At 50.2% G+C, this 19615-nt stretch overlaps 1 protein-coding gene across 3 annotated transcripts in view; it reads left to right on the top strand.

The window, feature by feature from the left end:
- The window catches only part of ADARB2 (adenosine deaminase RNA specific B2 (inactive)), a 487529-nt gene that overhangs the window by 437505 nt on the left and 30409 nt on the right, over positions 1-19615 (top strand). For all 3 annotated transcript variants that reach the window (XM_079107790.1, XM_079107789.1, XM_079107791.1), the window contains 3 exons: positions 3162-3330; positions 6544-6695; positions 16917-17085. In XM_079107790.1, coding sequence (XP_078963916.1) covers positions 3162-3330; positions 6544-6695; positions 16917-17085 — 490 coding nt within the window. The remainder of the gene's footprint in view (positions 1-3161; positions 3331-6543; positions 6696-16916; positions 17086-19615) is intronic.

The raw sequence follows: 19615 nt of genomic DNA, 5'->3' as shown, positions 1-19615 counted from the left end.
TGTGCAGGGCAGCCTCGCTGAGTGAGGAAGGACACTGGACAGGCAGTTAGCCCAGCTGCCAGGGCTCTCCAGAAGCAGAAGAGAATGCTGCTCCACCAGCCACCATGGAGGCTCACTGAATGCATGTAGCGGGCCAACCCTCCATTGACCTCAACCAAGGGAGTAGACGTTTGCTGCATCCCCTCTTCCTCCCTTCTTCATTCTCCCCTCTGGTCTTCGTCCATTTTCTTCCTCTCTGTTCTCTTCATCTCTCACAAAGAAATATCCAAACTATGTGTGGGCAGGAGGGGGCAGATATCATTCGAAGGTTAGAATTAAGTTCTCCAGGGAGAACTTTTCAAGTCAGAGGAACCAGAACATATAAAGGACTTATGATGTGCTCAGCACTGTTTGCATTGAAGGAAGTAATTCTTATTAAAAACGGAAGGTCTGCTCTGGCATTCCTCAATTTACATATCATCTCTGTAAGGAAATGGTTCACATTTACCAGAGAATTCCACAGAGTAGGGTATGATCGGCTGCTAAATTACCACTCTGTACTGACCACTCACAGCATAGAATCCAGAACCCAGTGTACAGCAGTTTGCTCGGTGCATGGTAGGACGAATGGGTGTCCCAATACCATCCCCTGGATCTGCAATCGTAGTGCCTAGAAAATAGGATTTGATTTTGAGTCAGGAACATTGACCGGTTTGTGCCAGGCAATCTATATAATTGCCCAGACTCCTGGGGAGCTCCTTCTTAAAATATTCTGTGGGAATTTCAGCTCCTACCCTCAAGGAATTTACCCTAAGTGAAGAGAAAATATACATTTACACATGGACGATTAGAGTAGGAGAATCAACTTTGACTTGCAGTTTTTCTAGGATCTTGAGCAAAGGTAATCAATATCACAGTTTAAAGAACACTAAGTTTGGAAGTTGTTTTTGATATTTTTTTCGGATTTCAGTCACTGCAGAGAACCATCTTGTCCACAAAGTTCCTTTGTCTATGATTTAAAATGAGCATCGCCCTGTGAAAAGGAAATCAGGAAGGATCCTATGCCTTTCATGTCAGTTTCAAGTTTATCTGCTTGTTAGGATCAAGTTTATCAAGTTTATCATGGAGTATCAGTTTATCTGCTCCTGTCCTGCAAGTTGATCCTGTCAAGGGAAAAGGTTAAAATGTAGAGGACCCTGGGGGGGGGGGGGGGGGGGGGGTGTCTAGGCAGCACTAATGCTGCCCCCAGCTATGAGTGGGAACCTGGGATTCAGGGAAATGAAGAAAATTGCCCCCTTGGTAAGTGTGACCTCATAACTCTCTGCTCTTACGGCTTATAGATAGCATTTAAATAACAGTAATAACAACCTGAGACACCTTGTGAGTTTGTCCCTGGCTGTCCTCGGAGAGGTGTCTGAATTCTTTCCATGAGTTACATATGGCCAGAAGCAAGCAGAAGCTGTTTCACAGTTCTAGAAACCAAATCCTGAAAACACCTGGTGTTCAAGGTTTCCTGAGCTCTGAGGACTGGCTGCTGGGTGATCCCTGGAAAAGACCAGGGAGGAAGGAAACGGTTTGGGGCTGCAGGAGGCTGGCTCTGCCCCTCTGTGCACCTCAGTGAGGGGGTAAGAGACTGTGGCCTCTCAGAAATGGGTAGCGTGGATGAGGGGAGGCCTGGCTGCCTGCTGCCCGCCGTCTGCCAGCTGTCCACGGCTCCTCGGGGCAAGTAAGTGGGAGCCATGTGGTTTTGAAGCAGGAACTTCCCTCACTCTCATGATGTTGTTGAGTTGCACATCATCTGCAGGTGTAAGTTTCGGGAAGCACAGACGTCACATGGATGTGTTGTCCCTAAACTGTGAGACCAGGGCCAAGCCTGGACCGTGGGCAACTGCCAGGAGCACAACACAAACCTGCCCAGGCAGCTGTCACGAGGGTGACCTGGGTGTGTGGCTGTTGTGGCACCTGCAAGCCCCCGTCTACTACCCTGCTGAGCTGCCTGAGCCTGGACAGGCATACACAAGGGCTGCACCTACCAGACACCCTCCACTGCCCAGGCACCAGCCTGGAGATGTGGCTCTGGAGGGGACTTCAGAGGCCTTCAGGCCCTGCTGGCCTGTGCAGCGGCCCCTCAGCAGGGTTCTGCTGTCTACCAGGGTTCTTGAGCCACAGGCTGCTTCCTGTCCCACCACACACCCCTACCGTTGCAAACCACTGGGCCTTGACTCCTGCAGTGTTGGAAATTGGCTGGAACTGCAGGGCAAACCCCGTTAAGGTGAGAGAATGGGAAAGGCAGGTGTCTCCCTCCACAGAACACGGGACTGTGCCCTGACAACCAAATGGATGGGCATGTTTGGAGTGGACGGGGGACCCGGCTCAGCTGCTCACCTGGCTCCTGCATTCTGAGGGACAGTCACTCCTACAGGAAGGAGGAACACGGGCATGCCGGCCTCAGGCTTGCACCTTGTCCCCACTATGCCCTGGGCATGGCAAATATGGAGGGGTCTGCAGAGTGGGGCCCAGGCTTGGGGACCCTTCCTTTGCCATCACCCACAGCACATGCCCATTAGCAGACCTTTTGGTGAAGATGCGATTGTTGACAGGGAGGACAGGGGCAGGTGGCAGAATTTCTGGGGTAGAGCAGGTGATTGGCACGCCTGGCTGCAGGCACTTTGCTCTCCTGAGAGTCTCAGCAGCTGCCCAGCTCCCTCTTACTCCACACTGAGCTGTCACCGGGTCACTTCTTTACTGGCAGGTCACCATCCTACCTCTGTCATGCCTGTCTTTCCCCAAGACTCTTCCACACTAAAGTGGGGGCACTACAAGCTCCCCATTTCCCATCAGATAAACAATCAGCAGCTCAACGGCAATCATTTAGACAAAACTCAAGGGTGACCATGCTGATCTTGGCTTGAGAAGTCAGCGGAGAGCTCAGAGTGAGAACTGTGAGCCCAGCTGCTTTCTGGGGGTGCAGCATGAAAGCGTCACATGATGAGTTAAGATCCTGCAGGAGGCACCTTCTGTCACTCACACAAACCCCCGTGACATATCGAACTTTCCCTGCGTGCCAGCCTGGTAAAAGTGGAGGTTGGTGCTTCTGGGACAAGTGAGCAAAGTCACCTGCAGCAGGTCTCCCCACACCCCGTGAAGTCCAAGCTGTTCTGACCACTCTCTGTGTCCCCCAGGCTTGGACACCAGGCAGGCACAGGTCATCGTCCTCTCCTCGGGCACCAAGTGCATCAGCGGCGAGCACATCAGCGACCAGGGGCTGGTGGTCAACGACTGCCACGCGGAGATCGTGGCCCGGAGGGCGTTCCTCCACTTCCTCTACGCTCAGCTGGAGCTGCACCTGAGGTATGGCCTGGCCCTGGCTGCATGGGCTCCCGGGGCTGATGGCTCTTCCACGGGGGTGTGGCACGCCTCTGCCGGTGGGAAGCCTGGGAACAGAAGGGGACACGCAGCAGCTCAGAACACATGCTCCCTTCATCCTGGCTGATTCCTGCTCAGGGTGCTCCACCGCCCAGCACCAGCAAGACGCTGAAACTCCAGGTCACCTCCTCGTGACTCCATGTCTCTCCAGGAAACCCCTTTAGCCTACAGGTTGCATACCCACGAACCTCCACACGGCTGCCCCACACGGACGCACTCGGGCACACGCCCTGGCACAGCTCATTTCTTTCTTTTAAAACAAGCCAGGGCTCACCATGGTGTCCCCAAAACCCAGCTTCCTTCATGAGACTCAGATGCCACTGGAGTCGGAAGCCACAGGCACGGCCGTGGCTTGATCTCACGCGCAGGCCACTTTCAATCAAGGTACTTCCCAAGGGAGGTGCTCAGTCTCTAATGCCAATGGCGTGAAGGGAGGCTCCAGCTTTAGGGCAGCCAGAGGAGCACAGGGGAGTCACCCAAAGAAACAGCCGTCCAGTGCTGGCCCCAACTGTGCCTTGACTGCTTTTAAATGAAGGCAATACTCTGTCCACCACCAGCTTTCAGTTATTAAGTCCAGATGAGCATTACTGCAAGGAAGGAAGAAAGGAAGGAAGGAAGGAAGGAAGGGAGGGAGGGAGGGAGGAAGGAAGACACAGGGGAAGAGTGAATTCACTGCCTCTTGGGAGACAGGAGCTACCGTGCTCTCTGAAACCCGTAACCTCATTGATTGTGTTCCACGGCAGCGTGAGGTGACTTGGATCAGTGTGCCTGCTGCCCAGTAAACTTCAGGCCTAGAAAGGTGGCAGGTTGAAGCTGAGCTCCCGCTCCACCTTGCCGAGATGGTATCCACTGTGCATGGTGCCTGCCGTGCAGTATTTCCGGAGGGAGGAGCACCACCTCCTCCTTCTCAGTCTTGTTTTTAAATTTCTCAGCCAGGGGAATTGCTCACCGAGTCCAGGGTTCCTGTAAGAGCGGCCAAGGCCGTCTCTCAAACCCTGGGCTCACAGAGGGCCGCTGTTTTGTTTCCCTTCCCAGCCGTGATTCCCGGGGACAGGCTCCATTTCCACTGGACAAGTCCCAGGCAAGCAGCTCTCATGTATGACAAGGTGGCCAGTCCCATGTTGGCACACAGTACCTCCCAGCCCTTGTCCTCCAGGATGAGGACATCCTCCTCCAGGCCTCAGTTCCCCCTACACCCCCACAGTCCCCAGGGCATTCCATTCTCTAGACCTTGTCCTCAGGCAATGGGACTAAAGTAACCCAGATTTGGGTTTTGGGGTTTTTCATTTTTTTTTTTATTTTTTACAGACTGCATTTTGATTCACAAATGGGGTGTATCATTTCGTTTCTATGGTTGTACACAATGTAGATTCTTACCATTTGTGTTGAGATGTTACCTGTCTTGTGGCTCCACCTCCAAGGGCGTTTTAAAAGGGACCCCTGAGACCCTGAGAAATGTGCCCTGAGGTTGGAATTTTCATTGTTCTCACGGCAGTCTTCTCCAGCCATCAGAAAAAGCCAGACTGTCACCTGGGCTGGCACCTCTCCCTCAGACACATTAAATGGGTGCAGGAGAAATGCAGGTGGATTGGAGCGCATGATGTCTCAGATGCATGCCTGCACTGAGCTCTTTGGTCACAGGGTTCGATGCTGTGGGTCTCTTTGCCAGAATGTTCCTTCCTTGCATCTTCCAGCCGCCCTCCTGTAGCCTTTGAAGCAGTGTTCCTCAAATCCACTGATAATGGGATCTCAGGGGGGCTCTGCGCATGACTCATCATGCCCATTAGCATACGCAGCGGCCACACAAAGGGAAAAAGGCCCAAGTATATGCCAAACAGACTCAAATAAAAGCAATACCTTAATACACTCAATTAATTTTTATCTGCGCCTCTGAGCAGTGCGCAGAAGCCTGATATATTGCCCCATCAGTTCCAGGAGGCCCGCCCAGGCGCGGCTGGAGTTGAGCGTATCGGAACAGAGTTGGAAATCTCTCCAAATGCAGAGAAGGATTTCTCCTGAATATCCAACTGCTCAGTTGGAAATATCTCCAAGTACCCTTTCCTCCAGTTTGTGTCGTGGGAGGGAATCGAGCCAAGATCTGCCAGGAACTGGCTGCATGCCCAGCACTGTGCTGCCAGCTTGCAGGTTGGGGGCTCAAAGACAATCGTCTCCCATCCCTGCCCTGCGTGGGGGTGCCAGTAATGGCTATGAAAAGCCAGCTGCAGGGAGTGAGGTTTGAGCCCCTTGGCTCACCGGCCTCTGCATTGGGAAACCCAAACAACACGTTGGCCCCCTGGACCCCGGGAGGAGCCCTGGGCAAAGGGAGGGTGGGCAGTGGCCAAGAAGCAAAGGCACAGAGGCAGGAAGGCTGCTAGGCGCCTCCGGGGTTCCTGGAGAGAAAATGTCTGTTCTGCTGCCTGTGAGATCTTAGGCCCAGCAACACAGAATCCATCACCAATGGGGCAGAACGTGTGAAAACAGCCAGACTGGCAGAAAGTAGACTGCAAGAAACCAGGAGAACAAAATCCAGGAGAAGAAATACAACTGCATTCCTGAAGTGCCCAATCTGGGGTCTCACCTTAGAGTTTAAGGGCTATAGGGAGATGTCCAGGAGTCACAGCCTGGAATTCCTCCAAGACGAGGCAACACGGGCTTTTCCAGATCCAACCCCGGGAAGATGCTGTCCGGGTTGCCATTTCCACCTGACCCTGCTGGAGGCCAAGCCCCAGCCCCCCTTATTTAAGTCCCTTTTCTGTCTTTTGTGCTCACATGTGTGCCCACCAAGGCTGACAAGTCTACAGTCCACTGCCAGATGTTGCCAAGAGAAGTGTGTGGGAACCCGCGGGATTATGGTTTCATAAATTCTAGACACTGGCTTTGTGCAAGATAAACCGGAAATGTAAATGCTAAGAGAGGGTGAGGGTGGCAAGGTTGCTGCGGGTTGTTTGATTTCACTTGGTTTCACTGCAGCCTCTCTCGGAAGGAGAGTGCGAGGAGCGAACATGGCACAGAGTGTGGTTAAGAGGAAAACAAAAAATTAGGAGCAACTCTACAAAACAGGACAGAAGTGTTGGCCTGGTTGGAAATGCTGCTGGTTTGGTTTGTAACAAATGACCCAGATCCTCTTTGTGTCCCCAGCAAGCGAAGAGAGGACTCGGAGCGATCGATATTCGTGCGTTTAAAGGAGGGAGGCTACAGGCTTCGAGAAAATATCCTCTTCCATCTCTACGTGAGCACGTCCCCCTGCGGAGACGCGAGACTCAACTCTCCCTACGAAATCACCACGGACCGTAAGAGACAACATGTTTTTGCCTTTTGTAAACAAACAATGCCAGGTTTCCCTCTCTCTGGACTCTGTCTTGGCCCGGGCAGAGTGTGTGTGTGTGTGTGTGTGAGATGTGGCCACTACTCTGAGATGCTGGATGAGGATTCAGTCACAATTAGCTAGATAATCATACCTCCAAAATCTTAGTCTGCAATGGCCAGATCATTGGCAGAAAAGTAGTTTGAAGCCTAAAATTAGCTTTTCAATTGCCATAGTTCTCTGCTTCATTTTAATAGGTCACACAGTCCCTGTATCCCAAACTGGAAAATGGAATGAAGGATAGAGCAAATGAGAATTACATGGGGTGGAAGCAAATTCAAACTGGCTCTGTTTTCCTTTGTTTGCAACTTTGAGAATAAAGCTCCGCTTTTGGAACAAAGTCAGGGGTGAGGGATACCCTGCCAAAGTGCTGTGTTTCAGCACCGGGGAGGACAGGCACAGCTCCACCGTGTAACAACATCGGCATCTCCACTGCAGAGAAAGTGTCCAGGGCTCGCATGTCCACCCCATAAATGCTGTTATGAAGTTCCACGATTGGCCCCCACTCTTCCCAACTCTTCCTAGAAGCAACCCTAGGAGAAGCGTCTGATGTAGGCAATGAAATTAAATATGTATATATGTATTTCTACCACCCAAATATAATCACAGTTAGCATTTTTATCCCAGTTAAATAAAATATAAAGATATTTTATTTATAAAATCTACAAAATATAAAAATATTTTATACACAAAAAAGTAAATATGTGTATTTGAAGAGGAATCTGATCCCAAGAAAGATACTGAAACATAAAAAGTATATTCTCAAATCAGAAAAAACTTCCAGTAGAAACCCAATGGATGATGCACTAAGGTTTGGTTTTGGTCTTCTGGTTTTCCTTGCATGGAAGGTTACATATTCTAATTACAAACTCAGGAAAAATAAACATTTATTGAGTACCTGCTGTGTTGCAGGCCTGTGAAAAGTGCCTTCACTAAAGATGCAGAATGGGGGAGGTGTTTAAAATCTATGTGCGTTCACCCTGTTTCTCTAGCCTGCAGCCAGGAGTCTGGACTGGAGAAATACATTCTCCTTTTGCAGACTCTCCTCCAGCCCCATCAATTTCCCCTTGGAGAGTGGGTGGGTGGGATTCTCCATAATGAGATTCTAAGCGGCTTCTCCACATCCTTTGGAAAGCAAATGTAGAACCAAGTCAAATTGAGAATCAGAAATGGTGACCCATTAAATATCAGAGGACTTTAAAGGAACGGCCCCCAGGAGACTGAGAGGGCGGGCAAAAGACACCGCCCCTCTCAGAGGGAGCCATGCAGGTAAGGTGAGACCACACAGGACATGGCTTCACTGCTGTGCAGCTTTCAGAAAGAGACAAAACAGGAAAACAACGTGGAGCTGATTTATTTTCCTAGGAAATGCCCCTCATGCAAGATCTACATGATACCAACTTGCCCTCTAAATAAAATTGTGATATCTGGTTCATATCCCAATAGACAGCTACTAGGAATTATCTTTCCCCTTTTTGTCAAAAGGTTTGGCATCATGAAGATCCAGCCGAGGAAGTCCTCAGATTGTAGAAGGAAAAGTCCATGAGACATTTGGGGCAGGCCCTCATTTATTCAGCTTCTTCTGTGGCCCCTGCATCCCCAGCAGGAGTCAGGAGAGGGCTGAGTGTCCCCACGTCTTGTCTCCCCGGGGGTCAGTTCCGGCTCCCTGAACTTCCCATTCTCTGTACATCAAGCACCAACTGTGGCCTCCCAGCCCTCAGTTCCAACTTGCAATGCCAGTGGTTTAGAAAAACAAACAAATACATTCCCAGAGGCACCCTGGGGTTCACTTCCAGCCACAGATGTCTTTTATTTCATGGTGCTTTTAAGAAGTGGCAGGTGCTGCTAGGAGAAAAACTAAAGCGTTTTCCTCACATTTTTGCTGCAGATCTGCCAGGCAAAAAGGAGACACTGCTGCTGGGGTTGTGCCTCTAAACGAGGTTGGTGTCCCCTAACTCTCCCCAATAGGGAGGCGCAGAAGGCCCCCGCAGCCAAATGCCACGCGTTGTTCTCCCCCATTCGCTCAATAAAGACAAGGAAACCCAAATGCCTGCTTTCCTCTGCTGGGGAAGAGCTTTCAAGGCAAGCAGAAACCCTCAGGAACAAATTCTGCAAGAACAAGAGGGGTGGCCAGCCCCCATGTTGCTGACTCGCCCAGCATTTTCCATGGCCACCCTGTGGGGAGGGTTGGACCACTGGATAAGGGAATGTGAATGAGGGGGGCCTTTGCCTCGAGGGGCTCCTGCGAGGGGCGGAGGCACCGGTGACCAGCCCCCTGCAAGAAGACTTGCATGGAGAGGCTGCGAAACTCCAGTTAGGACTAGTCCCTGAGGAGTCGGCAGCCAGCACCTTCGACCCTACAGGTCAGCCTGTGGCAACCCCAGCCTCACCACACCACCCCCCAGGGGAGCCATGCTCCTCAATGAAGCCCTGGGGACCACGTTGTCCCTGAAGGTCACTGTGACTTCGTTATGCTCACAGTCACAGAGACTGAAGAGCACCAACATGTTCTGACACTGCTGCTGGGTACCTTGTCCAGGCTCTAGGAAGCTCCAGACTGGAATCTCTGTCCTCCTGAGGCCCCCACCTCCTGCCCTCTCTCCAGCACTTTGCCCAGCTTGGACCTGATCACGGCACGTTGTTGTTGTTGTTGTTGCTGCTGCTGCTGCTGCTGCTGCTGCTGCTTTTCCCACTCCCTCACTTGGTCTGCACAGAGCTATTGCGCATCTTCACACAGGGCGGCACGCTACCCTCTAACGACCTGCAGCTGAGCTACAATTCTTCTTCCTCTTGTTCATGCACGCACACACACACACACACACACACACACGTGCATAAGCCCAGGTGCACAAACACGCATGAGCATGCTCACACACTCACAAACACTCAGAAGGTTCTGAAGCATCCAAATCCCAGAACGACTACACTACGACTTCATCTGAGAGAAGCTTGGAAGCTTGAACAGGGCCCGAGATTGTTCCCTTTCCCTTTAATGAATGAAGGGACACCGAACAGAGCACAATAAGAAATTTTTCTATAAAGTTTTAAACAATCATTAAAGCAAGTACCATATAGCAAGTACCGTATAGCCTGTGAGAGACAAGAGCCCACTTGGAATTTCTAGGAGCCTGTTTCCAACCCCCACGAACTGCAGAGAGACCGCCCTGCCTAGGGGACCTCTCTGGCTCACTGCCGTTATGACAGCTCAGAAGGATTCCTGAGTTCCCTGAGCTCCATGGGTCAGTCTGCTGGACAAGCCCTGGAATCCAGGTTCAGGGACTGAGTTTCAGGGACCATCACAGACTTCTTGCCATCCAGCCCCACTTCCCTGGGGTGCCTGTAGCTGGAGAAATTCTCTATACCATGTTTTCTTTTTCTACCAAAACCTTCATCTGGACATATCACAAAGTCTCCATCCCCAAAGTCTTTAAATACAATATCAATGTCAACTGGTTCATGGTATTTGGGGATGAACCATGATTCATCCCCAAATGTGTTGCCTGCTAGTTTAGAAACATATTAGATCCAGTTGTTTCCAAACCTGGTTAATCTATCTGGGTCACCTGGGAAGTTTTTACAAATTCCGGTTCCTGCCATTCGCCCTTTGGCTGAGAATCTGACGCAGGGGGAGTGGAGTCAGGTCCCAAGATCTGTACTTTCCTAAGCATCAATCACATTTCAAGTCCCCAGATTTAACCCCTTTAAGTCATCTGCTTTCTTGCAGGCTTAGGGGAGAGGTCTTCTTAGAGCTGGAAGGGCAGAGTACCTGTAAAGGCCCGCAAAGTTCTGTGGCAGGAGCCCGCCCCGCCTCAGGGTGGGCAGGTGAAAAAGGCTTTTCCTGTGTTGCGTGCACTGTGAAGGAAAAGGTGTTCCCACGACAGCCTCTGCAGACCGGGGTCTCTGACCTCACCCACAGCAGAGCTGCTCCATCTCAGGTCATTCAAAACTGCTAGGTGCTAGGACTTCCGCCTGGACCTAGACGGTCAAGAAGTCAGGGGAGAAAAATGTCTCTAAGACGTTCCTTCACACAACCGGGAGAGCCGTGCTGTGTTGGCCAAGGTTCGTTTGTTTTTTTACCAAGTCAGAGCCAGGACTCTGAACACTGTTCTCTAGAGGGTTAGAGGCACCAACTTCCACCAAGGAGGGACAAGACACCCTCCAGACTCACAGGGAACAGTGCCAAGTCTCAGCGCCTCGGAGGCCTGAGCTAGAGCCGAGGTGGTTCTGATAAGATCCTAAATGTAAGACAGGAAGGCTCCAGGGCACCTCAGTAGGGCTGAGCAAATTTTATTCCCCTCCCAAACCACCAACGCCCTCACTGGAAATTTCCTCTCTCTTAGAATGGCTTTTAAATCACCTGGTAAATTCAATTTTACTACGTTTTCCCAAGAATTTAGCAGATTAAATTTTCCAAACTCTATGCCACAAGATTCCATGAAAAAGAGCAGGATTATCACGTGTTTATCTGCAAAGGTATGCTAAGGGCCTAACACATTCATTCCACGCCAATTCCACTCATTATACAGGAGAGCAGTTGAGGAGGTTGAAACAAAACCCCATAGGAAGTCAGGAAATCTAAACTACAGTTCCTTAAACTCCTTTCTTCTGCTATACTCCTGAGTTGCAGAAACATGCAGTATATAATAGTTGTGCATTGCAAGATAATGGATTCTAATAGTCTCATAATTCAATATCATCACTATCATCATCATCATCATCAAATGATGACAAAGGTCACCCACATGACCACAGGGCAAATATTACAGATTCTATTATTACAACAAAGAGTGGATTGCTTCACAGATGTATTTTCTACTATATTGCTTTTGGAGACAGCTTGGAAATCTAAATTTTATTTGATATTTAAAAATATTTTCTTCCTTTCTTATAACTTTATGGGGTTTGTGCTGGGTTTTGTTTGTTTATTTTTGGTTTTGTTTTGCTTTGTCTCTATCCCCTCCGCCACTGGTTTTTTAGACAACTCCACCTCGGAGGTGAACGTCTTCAATTGTCATTTATTGCCACGTCCATTAGATTCTCCCCTAAAAATAAAATATTCACTTGAACAAAAAGTTTTCTAAAGCATGTTACTACTCTATCAATCTGAAAAGATAACAATTTTAGATTAATAAACACTATACTGATGAGTTGATATTTAGAATATCAGAATTGGCCTAGAATGTTCCGATGTATTTGGGAGTAGCTTTGTGTGCACAGCAGGCAAGGTTCTGACATTTCACACTTGCAGCGTCTCGGGCACGCCATCAAGCCACTACAGGGGATTTAAGTTCAATCCCCAGCAGTTGCTGGGGATTGACATTTCATTCTGCCTGAAGTGGCATCTTCAGTTCCCTCCTGTCTCTCACAATTAGCCCAGACGGAGCCAGAGGGAACCGTCTCCACAAGTTCACCAACCCTGACCTCACCTGGGACCCATGGAGCCACGGGGTGCGCTAGAGAAGGCAGCAGGGACTTGGCTCCTCCCACACGAGCGTTCTGGGGAGCATCTGCGCACCTGGCTCTTGAGGCGCAGTGATGCTAGGTCACCTCCTAGAAGCCAGTTGTAACTTGGAGCCAGGCCTCCGACCGTCCTGGCCTTAACGGACGGTGAGAAGCCAGAAGGCTCTGCAGTGTGACAGGCAGCTCTTGCGGTCTGGGAAAAGATGCCGCAGGTGAAGTGTTAGGAGAGTCTGAGGACGCCCTAATTTACAGAAGCAGACATGGAGAACCACGTTCCCGCAGAAACCGTCTCCCAGAGGGAAGGGCCGCTGTGGAAACTGGGATGTGGGTCAGCTCCTCCCCTTCTACTGCCTTCTCCCATGAGTCAGCTGAGACCCACCTGAGCACGTACAAGTCAAGGCTAACGCCTGTGCTCACATGAGCACTTTTGAGTCAGACGAACTATTTTCTGTTCAGTTTGTCGCCATCATCATCACCATCATTGTCACCATCACTGTCACCACCATTGTCACCATAGCAGGATTACCTTTACCACCATCGTGGTCACTGTTACTTTCACAATCATCACCATTTTCATCACCGTCACCCTCCACACCAGTATTGTCACCATCACCACCATTATCACCACCATCATCACAAACACCATCACCACCATTACCACCATTGTCACCATCATCACCATCATCACCACCATCACCACCATCACCACCATCACCACCATCACCACCATCATCACCATTATCACCACCATCACCACCATCACCACCATCACCACCGTCATCACCATTATCACCACTATCACCACCACCACCACCATCACCACCATATCACCATCACCACCATCATCACCATATCACCATCACCACCATCACCACCATCACCACCACCATCACCACCATCACCACCATCATCACAAACACCATCACCACCATTATCACCACCATCATCACAAACACCATCACCACCATTATCACCACTATCACCACCACCACCACCATCACCACCATATCATCATCACCACCATCACCACCATCACCACCATCATCACCATCATCACCATATCACCATCTCCACCACCACCACCATCACCACCATCATCACCATCACCACCATCATCACCATATCACCATCTCCACCACCACCACCATCACCACCATCACCACCATCACCACCATCATCACAAACACCATCACCACCATCACCACCATATCACCATCACCACCATCATCACCATCACCACCATATCACCATCACCACCATCACCACCATATCACCATCACCACCATCATCACCATCATCACCATCACCACCATCACCACCATCACCACCATATCACCATCACCACCATCATCACCATCATCACCATCACCACCATCATCACCATCACCACCATCACCACCATCACCACCATCACCACCATATCACCATCACCACCATCACCACCATCACCACCATATCACCATCACCACCATCATCACCATCACCACCATCACCACCATCACCACCATCACCACCATATCACCATCACCACCATCACCACCATCACCACCATATCACCATCACCACCATCATCACCATCACCACCATCACCACCATCACCACCATCACCACCATCACCACCATATCACCATCATCACCATCACCACCATCACCACCATCACCACCATCATCACCATCATCACCATATCACCATCTCCACCACCACCACCATCACCACCATCATCACCATCACCACCATCATCACCATATCACCATCTCCACCACCACCACCATCACCACCATCACCACCATCACCACCATCATCACCATCACCACCATATCACCATCACCACCATCATCACCATCACCACCATCACCACCATCACCACCATATCACCATCACCACCATCACCACCATCACCACCATATCACCATCACCACCATCATCACCATCACCACCATCACCACCATCATCATCACCACCATCACCACCATCACCACCATATCACCATCACCACCATCACCACCATCACCACCATATCACCATCACCACCATCATCACCATCACCACCATATCACCATCACCACCATCACCACCATCACCACCATCATCACCATCACCACCATCACCACCATCACCACCATCATCACCATCATCACCATCACCACCATCACCACCATCACCACCATATCACCATCACCACCATATCACCATCACCACCATCATCACCATCATAACCGTGGTCACTATCATCATCACCATCATCACCATTATCATCACTGTCATCACAATCACCATCCTCACCATTATTGTCACCATCCTCATCACTATTGTCACCACCCTTACCTTCTTACTGCCACGGTCATCACTATCATTGCCATCTGCACAGTCGCCCTCGCCAACATCACCATGTACAGCTGGACAGAAGAGATGCTCACCAGGCTCCGTGTTTCTCCTTGGTTCCTTCCACAGATGACTCTCAGGCAAATCCAAATTGGAGCTCACAAAGTAAGTGGTTGGCTGCAGGATGGACAGCTGCTTCGAAACCTCTCAAAAGCTGACTCTCCTTTTGAGAGTCTTCCCAAAAGAGAGCCTTTAGGTACTATGAATGTGTAGTGAAAGAACTTCAGCTCTTAGAACTGATAAGAAAGTGCAGTGGAAATTACTCTGGTGTGTCCACGATTAAAAAAAGAATAAAGAAAAACCACGTTTACTATTCGCCACATCAGTGAGAGTAAATGAGGAGAAAACTGCACTCACACAGCTTCTGAAACTTAAAACTTCTTAAAGAAAGCATCTAATATCTATTCCTGTCACTATATGTATGTCACTGTTGGAATCACCATGCTCTCTCATATATATTTAATATGCAAAGCAGTTAACCATTTCTCACATACAAAATAGCCCAACCTTTATACAGAATTTTTTTAGGAAAAGGAAAAAAAAATAAAAACCTGTGTAAGGCTCCTCTTGTTCTTGCTAGTTCTCCAAATAACTGTGGGGGTGTGGTATAGTGTATGAAGGTGGACGTGTATCAAGAGGGCCCTGGAGAGGTAAGAGAAGAACCCAGAACCCAAGAGGGAGGTAGAAGGACCACTTTCAGGCTCATCATTTCTGTGCCTAGGAAAGTCCCTACCCCGTATAGAGCCCGGGTAATAAGGAGGCACTCTGGAGAGCTGAGGGCTCTGAGCTACACCCGCACACTCACAGAGGCTGTCTCGTTTAATCCTTGGGGCCCGGGAGCGAGGAAATATTACTATCCCTACTGCAAGAGGAAGTAAATACGGCAATTCACTTTCCCAAGGTTACATAGCTGGAATTAAAATCTAGGCCTGTGGAAGGGCAAATTTCTCTCACCACTTCTATGACCCCAAAGCTAGTGGTCTTACAACTTTCTAATGCTGCAAAAACTGGAAAGAACTATACTGCCACCCCCCCGCCCCATAACCATGGAGGATTGGTTCCAGGACCCCCTGTGGGTACCAAAATCTGTGGAATGCTCAAGTTCCTTGTATAAAATGGCGTTGTGTTTGGGTATAATGTTTGCACATACTCACATCAGCTCTAAATCATTGCTAGATTATTCATGCTACCTAATGCAAGGAACATGCTATGTAAATGGCAGTAATGCAGTGACAGGAGAAAATGTCTGTGCCTATTCAGTACAGACACGATTTCTTTCCAAATTTTTTTGATCCTCACCCAGGGATGCAGAGCCCGTGGGCATGGAGGGTCAACTGTGTTTCATGACATGAAAGTTAGATGTTCGAATTATATGTTCAAATTTCAGTGTCCATCACTCAAGCATTAGGGGGACACGGCCATGCTCATTCATGACATGTCATCTGAGGCTACTTGTGCACCTCAGCAGCAGAGTTGGGTGGTGGTGGCAGAGACGGAACAGTGTGCAGTCTCTGAGAGGCTTGCTCAGCCCTTTATGGGACAGTGAGTGGACCCTGGCTAGCAGCACTGCCTTGAAGCCCATCTCTTTTGTTGTTGCTGTTCATTTTAGATATACATGGCAGTAGACATGTATTTTGACATATTAAGCACACATGGAGTATAACTTATTGTATTTAGGATCCTATTCTTGTGCTTGAACTTGATGTGGAGTTATACTGGTCATGTATCCATGTATGAGCATAGGAAAGTGATGTCTGAGTTGTTCAGCTGTCTTTTCTATTCCCACCCCCTCTCCCTTCCCTTCATTCCCCTTTGTTTAAGCCAATGAACTTCTATTTTTCCCTCACTACCCATCCCTTATTGTATGTTAGCATCTGCATATCAGAAAGAACATTTGCTCTTTGGTTTGGGGGGATTATCTTATTTCGCTTAGCATATTCTCCAGTTCCATCCATTTACCTGCAAATGCCATAATTTCGTTCTTCTTTAAGGCTGAGTAATATTCCATTATGTATATAGACCACATTTTCTTTATCTATTCATCTGTTTAAGGGCACCTAGGTTGATTCCATAGCTTAGCTATTGTAAATTGCTAAGGAATTGAGGAATCTCCACACTGTGAAGTCCATGTCTTTACCATGCCCCCAGCATCTGCTTCTATTACTTCTAAGACCTTCCTCTTGAACTTGGTTCCTGCCGAGAGCCTTTGATGCAGTCTACTGAGCTTCCCTCTCAGCCCCACAGAGCCACGTACCTCTGGGCAGGTGTCTCTGCCATCTCTCACCACTGCCTCTTCTTTCCTAGTGAATAGCAGCAAACACATCGTCAGAAAATTCCGCGGTCACCTGCGCACCAAGATTGAGTCTGGGGAGGGCACAGTCCCCGTCCGGGGCCCCAGTGCAGTCCAGACGTGGGACGGCATCCTGCTAGGGGAGCAGCTGGTCACCATGTCCTGCACGGACAAGATCGCCAGGTAAGAGCCCGACCAGCCCTCCTCTTCCAAAAGTCAGCTGTGTTCCACGTGGGGGCAGCCAGACAGCAGGTCCTGACCCACGTCGCTGTCCTGAGCGAGGTCCGAGAAACACAGTGCCCGTCCGGGGCCCACGTGCCCAATACACGCCGCCCCTCTTCAACATGCAATTCACAGTTTCACATTTTTTATTTCATGTGCTTGAGGCAAAACTGCCCAGACAGAGCAAGTACCTAGCAGTTTCATGTTGTGGCTGCGAAAAACAGCACCCCTGGTTTACATCTGCCATTCCTGAACAGTTTGCTTGTTGTCAGAAAGGGCCACACGATTGCCCGGGAAGCAAAGGGAGCTTGCTCCTCCCAGCCTCTTGCTTTTCTCTAGAGCCTGACAATCGTCCAAGGAAAGACATGAACTCTCAGCTGCAAGGGATGCCACTCCCCCAGGCCCCAAAGATGCATTCCTCCTGGAAGAAGTTTCAAAGCCCCCACACCTAGTCTCAGGGAGGGAGAACCCACAGGGTGAACAGGAGGAGGAGGAACTTGCAGAGAGGGCATTTCAGTCTCCCCCACAGAGCGCCTGCTTAGCGAGAGGCCCCAAGTCAGGCAGGAGCCGCCCCACTCTCCCCAACTCCTTGTTCTGATGCCCGAGATCTGTTTCTCCACACTCCCACCCCAGCGTCAGCTCTGGCAGCCCGAGGACGCCATTCCCCCGGGCAGGAACTTAGAAGGTAGTCACGGGCACACTCAGGGGAAGAGGCACCGCAGCTCAGAGTCTGCAGAAAAGAGCCGTAACCCCCGCCCAAAGCCACCCCTGAGGACAGCAATGCCAAGCGGTCACAACACCTAAGCCAAGGCTTTGGGATACTTTGACAAACGTACCAACCTGTAGTTTATGACCCAAGGGAAAACGGGATGGTCTGCAAATGTGGCCTCCCTCCGAGCAAAGGCTCAGCCCCCAAGGCTACCACGTTGCTGCCCCGAAGACCCTCCACATGGACCTGTCTGAAACTAGTCAGGAGCCCAGAAGGCGGGCTCTCGGGACGCGGGAGGAAAGAGGCTGGGGAGGACACGGGAAATGAGGAAGCCCAAGGACAACCAAGCCCACGCTCTGAGGCAAGGATCACGAGGTCCTCGGCATCCCGCCACCACTGCGGGACCTGGGGGTGGAAGGGGAGGACGGGTCATCCCCACGGTCCCCAGTTAAAATGCAGCCATCCCAGGGGTTCCCTAACAGGGAGACCCCCAGAGGCTTCTTGGGAGCTCGATTGACTGGATCAGGCTCTTTACCTACTAAAAACTAAAGAAGAGCCACGTTGTTTGTGGTCACTCTGGAGAATGGAGCACAACGCCAGAGGGGTGAGGGGTCAGAGAGACTCAGCTCGAACGTCAGGCAAGGGCAGAAAGCACTGAGCTGAGGAAAGAAGTCAAGCACCGCTGGTCCCGGAGGACAGGGGACACCACCAGGACTTCCTCTGTCCACCCCTGCCTCCAGCTGCACTGCAGAGCTTCTCGGTCGCCTCTTGGAGGCTTTCTGAGGCTACAGGGCAGATGAAACATCAACCCTGGAGATCTGTGATTCCAAAATCTCCTGGGAAATTACCGAATGGCTACGGGAAAAATAGTGCCATTTACTTCCCTGGCTTTGATTGCTCCTGGCTCAGCAGAGCAAGAAGACGGTCTAATGACAATAAATCAAAGCACTGATTTCGGTATCAAAGGGAACAGCCGATAGTCTTCCAATAGCTCATCTTTCAGAAGAAAATGTATTCCTCCTTTGTAATGTTTTCATCTATTCATGGGGAGGAAGAAAAAAAGCGCCAATTTTCACTTTAACAGAAATTCTCTTGTGCCCTAAGATAGCATTGGGTTTCTAAATTAACTCTCGGACTCCCCAGAAAAATGAAGTAAATTAATGCTACAGAAATGAAATGAAATTTTGTTGTCTCTGGGATCTTAAACATCAATAGACAGTAAATTAAACAGGGGCTGCAAAACCTGAGCTTTATTTGCCGGTGGTGGGGCTGTCGATGGAAAGGGGGCCCCTCCAAAGTCAGGTTTTTCTCTTTTTAATAAAATCGCTTGAAAAATGAAAGCCCACACTGTGTTCCCTCCAGGGCTGTTCAGGCAGGGTCCTGCGTGGGGCAGGACTGCAGACTGATTCCGACACAGAATGCAAGTCTGGGGACTCCCAAGGCCCTGGTTCTGCCTGCTGCCGGGAGAACTCCCCAGGGTCTGCCCGGGGTGGGACTCAGGAGCTGCGGCCTCTTCCACTCACTAGACCGTCTTCCCCAATCTGGGCAGGTGGAAACAGGACCGAGGGCAGGAAGGAGCGGGGAGGTGCCCACAGAGCCTTGGAGACGCCCCTCGCCCCCCACCACCCCCTCCCCTAAGGCCCACCCACCTGCCTGCTTCTATGCTGCCTTTTGTCCTCGAAGTGCCTCCTCCTGCTCCCCATCCGGTCTCTTCTCTCCCTCTCTTCCTCCCTCTGTCCTCTCCCACCTCCCTCTCCTCTCTCTCCATCTCTCTCCTCCCTC

The sequence above is a fragment of the Sciurus vulgaris genome (assembly GCF_902686455.1).
Source record: "Sciurus vulgaris genome assembly, chromosome: 12".
Lineage (NCBI taxonomy): Eukaryota > Metazoa > Chordata > Mammalia > Rodentia > Sciuridae > Sciurus > Sciurus vulgaris.
Note: the sequence above shows the minus strand (reverse complement) of the source record. Positions and strands in the feature narration are given on the sequence as shown.